Raw genomic sequence first — 10583 nt, 5'->3', positions numbered from 1 at the left:
AGGTGCCCCGCAAGAGAGATACCTACGTAGAATATGCACTGGTTTCAACCATGCTTCAGAATGCTATCACAAAGTGTTACGCAGCATGATTAGGTAGCCTTAGCCCTGCAAATCTTTTCTTTATGACTAGTAAAAGGAAGCTAGTTAAAAACATTTACTGTTTTCAAAACTCCTTCAGCTAGCCCACAGACTCCGCACCTCAAGTCAGTTGCTTAACTAGCCCCATCTGCAAAAGGAGAGGGGTACAGTTTCAAAGAGAAAACGATTTTCAAAAATGAAAATTACTTTTATTTTTCACTTTGATATCCATAAGACTACAACTGTTGAACAAGGTAAACATAACAGTTATACAAAACATATGTAAATATTTACAGACGTAACTGTACAAAATAATTTAAAGTTTACAAAAGTTTCATGCAACCTCTGTTGACTGACACAGTCTAGGAAATCTCCCTGGAGAAGCATAAAAGATCTTTGAATTTAGTTATTTACTTAACGATTCAAAAAAAGGATGCTGCAAGGCTTCATCAAGAGTAATTCTTTTGGCTGGATCATATTCCAGCATCCTGCGAACAAGGTCAAACAGACTTTGATGATCTGTGTCTTGGCAATGCATGAATTCCTGAAAGGAGGAAAAAAAAAAGGAAGTATTTTAGAGAGATTCTTCACAACTGCAAATCTAACAAAGTAACAAAAATGTTGTCTCCTACCTTTAAAGGCTTACAGCGTCTCCTGACGTACCGTCCTGCAGAACTGTGTTCATCCCAGTCCAATTGGTCGTGGTGAAAATAATGCTTTCTGCATGACGAGGAAAATAATTTTAAGATCATGTCAGTGCATAAAGTGGGCAGATGCTTTTCTAGGAAGTTTTGAAACACCATGAAAGTGGTCCTGCATATCCCTCTACATTTGGGAGCTAACATCTCTTTTAGCTAATATTTATTCACAGAGACCATTGTCACAGTATTTAGGAAACAGGTCCTTCAGTATTCCAGTCAACAAAGAAGCCACAGAAAACATATTTTCCATTACTGACATTTAAAGAGACGGATGCTTTCTGGTGTTCCCAGAGAACAACTTGGTCTCATCCGCTAGTAACAAGAAGACAGTTTGTCAATCTATCAACTTTTTAAAAACATTTCTTATAAAATCTGCAGAGTTTAAGTGGTTAGCAACTATTTAACAAAATCAGCTATTCCCAAACGTCTTTAAAAAGTGTACTGCAAATACCTGAGTCTACCAGCGCAAATAAACTTCTGACAAATCCACACCTCAGCATCACATGAACACTGCTACATAAGTAGCATTTTATTTTTTAACTACTACCTGACTCTATTCCAACCGCAGCTAAGTTTTTTCTCATTTTTCAAAGTGCATTATGAATCAGCTGGACAACTGTAATAAACTAAATACATCACCCAACCCAGAATTACTGGAATTCTACTACAACATGAGTTACAGGATTATCTAGATAAGCTGGCAGGAGGGCAACTTATTTCAGAAAGAGAAGGGACCATCAAATCTCACGTGCTCTGGATTTTGGACATATGGGGGTCAGGGGGGGTAGCCCTGTGCTGGCTGCTTCTCCTTGCAATGGAAGTGGGAAACTTCTGCTGCATATAGTTATCTTTGAGGAAGAGAGAAAGATCGCTGAAGCACATGTCTGAGGGATATGAAGGGACAGCGGAAGAGGCTGGCAGCTGTATTTGCAAGACAGGACCCTCTTTTGCCTCTCAATATAAATCTTCTGATGACAGCAGGTTCTTTATTCTCTCAGTTTATAGAAAAATCGGTGTCTAATACTGTTCTGGTGACTACACCAGACTTAGCTTTAAAGACTTAAGAACATTCATACTCAGTTACTGTTCGAGAACCTGGCATTTTGGTTGCTGGCAACTCAGACTAAAACCAGAAAAGGCTACTGTCAACTATTTAATTCACCTAAACCTGACACAATTTCTTGCAATAGACTAATAGGTAAGAAGAAGCCCGGAAGCCTCTTTGTTGATCCTCATGGATCAAAACCTCACGGCTAACAATGGAAACTTTAAAATTTCTCTTGTAATAGGAAAATATTAGGCAGTTTACTTCTTCTGTAATGAACTTACCTGGATTTCTTGATCATGTGAGCTGGCAGAGGCCCTAGTATTCTTTCCATCATTGCCAAGTGTTCTTTACTATCATGCGTCTGTGTGGAAAAAGCAATGAATGCACTTGTCACGTTTTTCTACTCTCAGCCACTTGGTAACAACACTCATCTACAACCAAGATGTTGGTCTGAGTACTGTCACAGTATACATTATCACCGTAAATTATTAAAAATAGGTTATGCAGTGCAGCTTGTTATATAGCACTTTCCACAGTTAAGATGGCCCCTGAACAACCAAATTCATAAGCCAAGTTTTGTACAAGTATTTTTTCTTTACTCTTAATTCCAGCAGTATCTTCAGACTCTAGACAGGCTCCATCATCCAAAAAAGCCCGAACAGATCATCGTAAATAGTCTGAAGGTGATATCCAAGACATCACATTTTCTTAAATAGTCTGAAGGAGATAATCCAATACATCACATTTTCATATACGCATGCTGACTTTACAATCTCATCTATATAATACTTAAAAAGCCTGTGAGGTTATGCCTTTTACAGTAACCGTTAAGTATGTCATTGAAAGATCAAAATCAGTAGTCTGTAACAAAAACGTTCAATTTAACTTTATGTACATACCTGAAACACTGTAAATCCTAGGTAATACTCAATTAGAATACAACCAATACTCCAAACATCACAAGGCTGCGACCATCCCAGTGCTGCAAAATAGGAAAAGTTTACGTTTTACTTTTTAATGTATCCTCAAAACCTGTAATCCACAAAGCATATGCCCAGTTTCCATGCATTTGCTGATGCCCATTTTCCCCCTCCACACTTCTCCCCAAACCTTGGTGGAAGAAAGTGGGAAAGGAACACGTTTGGACTTCTGTTTTTAGAGTATTTCTTTTACTGTTTACTCTCAAGAATTCTAACGCCACCATCTGTGAGAGATGACTGAATTGTTAGAACCATGAGCAGCTACTCCAGTTTTATGAAGTAAAGACATCTGAATGAACTTCAATTAACTGTCAGGTTTAAAAGTCTTTACTGACCTAAAATAACCTCAGGAGCTCTATAATGTCTTGTAGACACTAATGTGCTGTGATGCTCATCATCAAAAGTTGCACTTCCAAAATCAACGACTTTGATGTCCGTGTTTTTTAAAGTGCGTTCATCTCGCTTCTGCAAGAAAATCAAAATGCTATTTGTTAGTATTTTTTAAAAGCATGCTTAGGCAAAAGGTATTCATCACATTATCTTTATTTATCTTCAAAATACCAGTTAATATAAAACGCTAAAAATTAAACCTACATAACAAAACACTCCTTCCAAATACATCAGTTCCCGTTCAGCTAAAGCTCCAAGAAAGAGGAGCTGGTAACACAGTGATTTAATCTGAATACTCAAAACAGCCGAGTAAAGACCTTTCCCACAGTAACAGAGCTCCTTTCCTCCTTTGTTAACCTTCAAGTTAACTTCAGTAAGTTGTTATCTCTGTCTTGTTTTTTTCTGTCCATTGGTGCATACACTTATTTATATAATTTTAGCTTTAAAATAAAGAAATAAAATCAAGCCTTATGCATAAGCTAGAGGCAGTGAAGTCCACGCTGCTTTTGTGGCTCTAAGAAGTTTTCATACTTTGAAAAAAGAGCAGCAACGTAAAAAGAAACTCGTATTTAAGTGATTTGTGCAGACAAGTTCTTACCCTAACGTTGTGTCTTAGTGTTTTCTTAGGTTTAAAAGGAAGACCCTGGTGAAGAATACTCCTATTCAGGGCCCACACCAATTGTAACACTGCCCAATGATCAACATCACATGTTGATGACAAACAGAAAATTCATCTTAGCTATTAAGCCAAGGACTGCAAAACTGACACAGGCACTTCAGACTCCAGGGTAATCAGACAGAAAGCAAGATCCGACATTCCTCTCAAAACACAGGGATGCTTTAAAGAAAGAGATTCAAATGGCTTAAGAAATGTGAAGGAAAAAACCTGGCTCAATTCAAAGCCATCAACACTATGCTCCCTACGAATGCCAGAACTTCATTAAACAGCAAAGAACTTAATTAGTGATCAGATGAAACAGTTTAGTTTGAATCAGAGCAAGTTACTCACTTAGCAGAAAGTTAGTACATCTCAGAGAGCACAAAAAGAATTTCTAGGAAACGTTTTTTTTTTTTAAGGAAAGTTCAGATGAAGCCAGAAGTAGCCCAATTCAAGTTGGGCCACAAAGAACAAACTTACCATTTTGGCATTGTACTTCACTATGTAATCAGACTCCACAAACAAGATATTTTCAGGCTTTAAATCTGTATGAGTTAGTTTATTATGGTGTAAAACTACAAGGAAAAAAAAGAACAGTATTCCATAATTAATGAATTGTTTTCCGGGGGGGGAGGGGGGGGAAGAACGAACATATTTGATAGAAGTATTGATATTTACTTACAGTTTATAGACTGGCAAATTTGGTAAGCCATATTTCTAATGTCATTAATATGAAATGGCAGAAAGCTGTTTTCCTTAATAAAGTCATAAGTACTAAGTCCCAGCAGCTCAAAAACAATGCAAACGTGGCCATGATGATCAAACCATTCGAGCATCTGGACACAGCGGCTTAAAAAAGAAAAAAAAAAAGAAAACTCAATTTATTGAATAATTATCTTCCGCAAATCCTTAGTATGCTGACTATTCTGATTTTATACTTACAAAGCGCTGCTTGGATCCATGGTGTTTAAGTGTTCCAACACCTGTATTTCTGAACGGGCTGCTTCCCGGTATCTACCAACATTTTTCACAATTTTAACTGCTACATGCATTCCTCTCCTTTAAAAGAAAGTAAAGCATCACAAACTGTATCAATTATTGTTAAGTACCTACAACCCCAAAGTAGCTCGATTTTAATAAAAGAAACACAGGAAGATTAAAGGTCATAGAGAATTATGAGTTGGATTAAGGGAATTCGACTTAAGCGCATTGAACTTAACCAGAACTGTTTTTATAAAGAAATAAAATACCAATCTTTCCTTTGTCAAATACTTATAAAATATGCTACATTAACTACTTCTCAGCCTTAGGTAGAATAAACTTATCTAAGGTAGGATAAACATCAGGAATCCACCTGCAAGATGATTTAAAAAAAAATTAGCGAAGTTCTCATTTGAGGGAAATACTGCAAAACTTTGACCTTTTTTCCTCCAACTTGCACAACTTGTTCTGGCTCTTTTCCAGCGCTCCTATGGAATCAGGGGAATTGAGTAACTTCTGAAGTTTAGATTCTGAGTATTTTATACTAGTGAAAACTGACCTGCACTCCGTGTAACATTCAAACTGTAAGGCTATGACTTAAATGGAACACAGATACACAAGTCACTCTATCCCATTCACTCTTAGACAATTTTTAATTGTCTCTGTAGAGCTATTTAGGGTCTAATGACTTAAGAATACTGTCTGTCCTCACGACACGATCTCAAGCTCCTGAACAGACTTAACTTGTGAAACGACAGAACAAACCAACCAAAGGCAGAGGGAAAAATTCTAGAACCATGCCACAGAACTGCAGATATAAAACATACGGTTAAAATAATCTGAGTTTTACTAACTGTTTAAAACTCCTAGCACATACAGAAGTAGTGGAAATACAGTAATTTTCTTCTCCTCTACCAACCATTCCATCAAAAAAGGATTGGATACTGGAGTACTGTGTATTCAGAAAAACATCAAAGAATAATTCTGATTATGGAGACTGAGGAAAGAAATTTACAGCTCAACCAATTCCAAGCAATTGCTTTCAAGCAATTACTTTCATTAAGAACCAAAACTGCTTTCTTAGCATCTCACTGCATCTTCTTCTAAGTCAGTCTCCCAAATCAATTCTGTACTCTTTACATACCCTCACATTCTCTAGTTATGGCAACAGCACTTGTGGAACCAACAGAAAAACATAATGAAGCAAAACACAGCTCTCCCTCTTTAAAAAGGGCAGATGACATCTACTTAGTAATTAGTAGTTTGCACCATGTGGTTATACAGCTTGTATAGGGAAAAAAAAAAGTATAGTTATAAAAAGGTTTATTTTTGAAAGAAACCCTCTCTAGGTGGATATTTCCCAAAACAAATGTGGTTAAGGAAGTTTATTGTTAAAGACAGATTCTCAAAAGCTTAGCGGAAAACCAAAGTATTTCTCTGTATACCAACTTGTACAAAGTCAATACCATCCAAGGGCCTTTCACAGAGCAACAGAAGAAACAAAAAACATTTATGGTATTGGAAGAGATGACTGAAGACCCTTAAAAACAATCAGGGACAGATGTGGTATCACCTGCAAATCCTGAAAAATTTTGAACTACAAATAAGCTTACAAGGTAGCTCTCAAAAACAGTTTAATTTCTTTCTTAGATATACTGCAACACTTTATTTGAACTGCGACTTTCTTTTAAAGAAAATGTCCCTGAGCTTTAATTTTTGACTAGTGTCTTTTGTCATGAGATCCGCTTATAAAGATAACCAACACTTACATATCATGATCTATGCACTCCACTACTTTTCCAAAAGCTCCTTCTCCTAAAGTCGCAACAATTTCATCTAAAAAGAACAAACACAAGTTAGAATTATAAAACTACTTAAACAAGAATGAATATTATTAATGTAGATTTAATAATGTGCCATTACAAAAGCATAATTACTTTAAATCTCAGCATCTGAATGCATTATTTTATTGGACAGGTGTCATGAAAACAGTTAGCCAAAAAACTATCTCTTGTTCTAATCTCAAGATTCAAGTTCATTTACTAATTGGAACTTTTTGAACACAGTATTTAAATTCTACAGAAAAGATATGCAAAAAAACAAAAAAGCACAAAAAAAACAGAACAAAAAGAGCAATGAAGATTTCTTTAGCCCCCCTCCTCTGACATACTATTCTAAACAGATTTTTTGCTGAAAAGTTTTTAAAAAGTGTTGAAAAATGTTCTATACATCTTGCTCTTAGAACGTCTCCACTTTCACAGATCAGGTGACCCTCCTCATCATCCTCTACACTCCTGGATCTTTTCCTTCGGTGACTCTTCTGGAAACGGCACCAAGATCGTCCAGCCAATCAATATATCAGAGTGAATTCAGGGCAGAATACGCAATTCATTCAGCGGGGAGATATTCAGGCATTCAGTTACACACCAGGCCACGAACAGTTGGCAGGAGCAATTTCAAATTCAGTCCCCAGAAATTCACAGGGCACAGTTTATGTTACAGAAGAAAAACATGGCAAGGAACAGATTTTCAGATAAATACTTAAAGTGATAAAGCAACAGAAAAAACAACACAATTTTGTCTCTCAAACAGTGGCTTAACTGAAGACAGATTAAGAATGCAACATCACTATTTCTAATACTTTGCTAGCAAATAGCAAAAAACAGTATCTATTTACGTATCTAAGCTTACAGTCAGGTGAAATGTTTCTATTTTTAAAACATACACTTTATATAATCTAAACATTAAAAAAAATCAAGTAATTTTACTTCCCTCATGTTTAGAGAGAGAAGAAAAATTACTCTGAAGTCCTTAATTTGCATTGTATAATCTAATACAACTTGCTGTTTCTATCGCAGAAATGTGACATAAAACACCTGGAGCTGAAGATGTATCAGTGGGCATCATGCCAGTAACAAGAAATTCAGAGAGTACGCCTTCAAAGAAGGCAAGCAGCAAACTTATCCCATCTTCAGTAAGACATTAGCTGCCATTAGCCAGGCATGTGGCTTATCAAAGTTTTCTGGAATCAGGTGTAGAACTGTAGAGCTTGTTCTTATCAATTTACCAGACATGCACGTTTCATAGTTCCAATTAAGCTTACATTAAAAAGGCATGTCACTTCAATTACTTTTAGTAATAGGATGGATGGCATCTCACAGTCTACCTGAAAAAACATAGTTCACTATGCTGTAAAGCTAAAAAGTGATAACTGTACTTTGAAATAGGATAGTTACCTGTCTTCATTTTCGAGATAACATTTTTCAGATTAATCCCAGTGATCTTAACTACCAGCCACCTATGTTCCCAGTGTATAACTAGTACTGATGATAATCCCACCCCCCACCCAACACTCTGATCCAAAAGTCTCAACTAAGAACATATTCATATGCTCATAAATGGACTCAACTACAAAGCCTTTTTTAATAATATTTCTTAAAAGTACTGTGACCAGGAATTGAAGTTCTAGCACTCACTTAAGAACTTGTCTATTACCACTAATTCATTAATAATAAAGTTAAAAATTACTCATACCGAATGTGATTGGTGACTGGAGCAATGATGTCTCTTATGCTTCCTTTTATGACTACTTTTCCTGCTCCGACCAGAGGATTTGCTATAGTGATGATGGTGACTCTTTTCATAGTCTCTGTGATAATGCCTGTGGTCATATACTTCACAGAAGTCATTTCTGTATTCCTCAACATATCTCCGGTCATGATGGTCTCTTTCATTTATGGCTCTATCGTCCAAATAATGACTGAAAATATATTTTAAGTGAATGTTCTCCACTTCAAAAACTTGAGGTTCCAACAAGATAAGTGACTTGAGCTGAGTTACAGAGTTACACAGTATCTGTCTTTACACCAAGACTGTTTTCTAATTGACTCCCTCCCCAAAAATAGTGGAGCTTTTGATGTTACTTTATTAGGAATCTAACAACATTGTCACTCTCAAATACATAGCAGCCATCCACATGAACAATATATAATCCGTCCACAGTTTGCACAGTAAATAAGAAACTCAGACTCAAAAGGGGAAACGCTTCCTAAAATATACTGAGCAACTCAATTACAATCTCCAAAGTCACAGGATAAATCACTTGCGATACAGCAGTAATCCCCTTCTATGCTTCCAAAGCTCAAAGTGTTAAAAAAGAAAAAGAAAACCCGGAGACTGAGAGAAGTAGCATTGTTCTTAAGTGCTCTGCATTAAACATTAAAAGCCTCACAGAATATCTGGATCAAGGATCTTCTGCACATAAAAAAACCTTTAAGAAAGCTGCTGAGGATAAGAGCCCCCATATCGCTGTACACCTACCCCTTCCAGCATTTTACAAGCATGAGTATCGGATCTGAAAAGAATTCCATGGGATCTTCTTCTCAGGGAAAAAAAAACACCAGAAAAACACATCCTTCCAGCGAAAGTCGTGTGGGAGAAAAAGCAAACCACCTCCAAATTAGTAAGAGAAACTCATATACTTACCATTGTATTAAATGAGTAAAGAAACCTCTTCCTTTTGTTCACATTAAGTAAATGAAAAGGCATACTTTTTACTTGAAATTTAATATTGAATGTATTCAATACCACACTCAACTGACAACAGTGAAACAAACAGTAACATTTACTTGTTTTTATTAAAGAATTTCTATTTAATGGTTCAGATACCGCGTTAACAAAACCAACTACCTCTTAAGCTTGTCTTAAGTGAGCCAAACCTTAAGGAATCGCCAACTTTGGGCACCCCTATCCTCCTATCCTGAAAATGTATTTATTTTAGACATGATAAGAAACATTAGCGCTACTCAATTCAGAGTCTTATACCTTTCTGAAATGTGATTTGGTTTATAGTGCTTGCTTTCTTGTCCACTGCTGTGGGACCTTTTCCTGCGTTTACGGCTGCTACTGTGCTTTCTTTGATCCCAGCTCTTTCTGTCGTCCCATTCAGGACAATGAGATTGTTTTGAATGCCGCATCTGCCACTGAAAACAAACAAATCAACAAAAACACATAAAAGACAAAAGCATTGCACTGGTATTTGCAGATGCAAGTCAACTACTGTAGTTTGATCAAATATGACAGAACTAGAAAGAACCATTTCCTCAAACAATTCTTCTTCCTCAGCTTCCCCCACATATTATTTTGGTTTGGCGAGTAGACACAGCTTTCTCATCCTAACTCTGTGACGCTGTTACAAAACACAAATCAAGATTAAATAGGCCAACTCATCTTCACTTAATAGCTTCAAACATGTCATTAAAGCCTGTTTCAAAGAAACTCTCAAGTGACTAAAAAGAATAATTTCCTTAAAGTCTTCTGTTGGAGAGAGACCTTCATCTTCAAACATCCTCTCTGACAAAACCTGGATTTAGTTCTTCATACTATATTGTACACAACTTACTACATGAAAGTCAAATATGTACAATCAGTCTAAAAACTCCTCTCACAAATCTATTTAAAGATCACTCTTAAACAGACACTTTTTAAAGTTTTAGCAACAATCACAGTGAACTCTGACATATGAACACATAACTCTGTAGTACTATGAGCCAAGCCGCAATTTTTAAACCCCATTAGCATGCAAGTATGCGGGTGTTTTACAATTCAGCTGATTCACCAAAGACAAAACCCACCAGCTTCCGTTGCTCGATGTTATATGCAGGAATTCTGTGTTCAAACAGGTACATGCACAACTGAAAAAAAAGGAAAGTAAAGCACAGCTGTAGAATTAAGAGTATAAGAAAACC

At 36.4% G+C, this 10583-nt stretch overlaps 1 protein-coding gene across 2 annotated transcripts; it reads right to left on the bottom strand.

Annotated features, from left to right (window-relative positions):
* Positions 1-265: 265 nt before the first annotated feature.
* Positions 266-10540, bottom strand: CLK4 (CDC-like kinase 4). Of its 2 annotated transcripts, XM_009322674.1 has the most exons (13): positions 10470-10540; positions 9661-9818; positions 8371-8596; positions 7066-7156; positions 6606-6672; positions 4798-4914; positions 4538-4704; positions 4336-4430; positions 3143-3272; positions 2727-2809; positions 2109-2188; positions 711-798; positions 266-622 (listed from the first exon to the last, which is right to left on the bottom strand). In XM_009322674.1, the coding sequence occupies exons 1-13, from the start codon at positions 10521-10523 to the stop codon at positions 485-487; spliced, it is 1494 nt and encodes a 497-aa protein (XP_009320949.1). In that variant the 5' UTR covers positions 10524-10540; the 3' UTR covers positions 266-484. The 2 variants fall into 2 exon arrangements, with proteins under 2 accessions (XP_009320949.1, XP_009320950.1); XM_009322675.1 differs by lacking the exons at positions 7066-7156; positions 8371-8596 and having other exon boundaries at positions 10470-10536.
* Positions 10541-10583: the final 43 nt, after the last annotated feature.

The sequence above is a fragment of the Pygoscelis adeliae genome, unplaced genomic scaffold (genome assembly GCF_000699105.1).
Source record: "Pygoscelis adeliae isolate BGI_AS28 unplaced genomic scaffold, ASM69910v1 Scaffold34, whole genome shotgun sequence".
Taxonomy (NCBI): Eukaryota; Metazoa; Chordata; class Aves; order Sphenisciformes; family Spheniscidae; genus Pygoscelis; species Pygoscelis adeliae.
The sequence above is the reverse complement of the archived record's forward strand: the minus strand, read 5'-3'. Positions and strand labels throughout refer to the sequence as shown.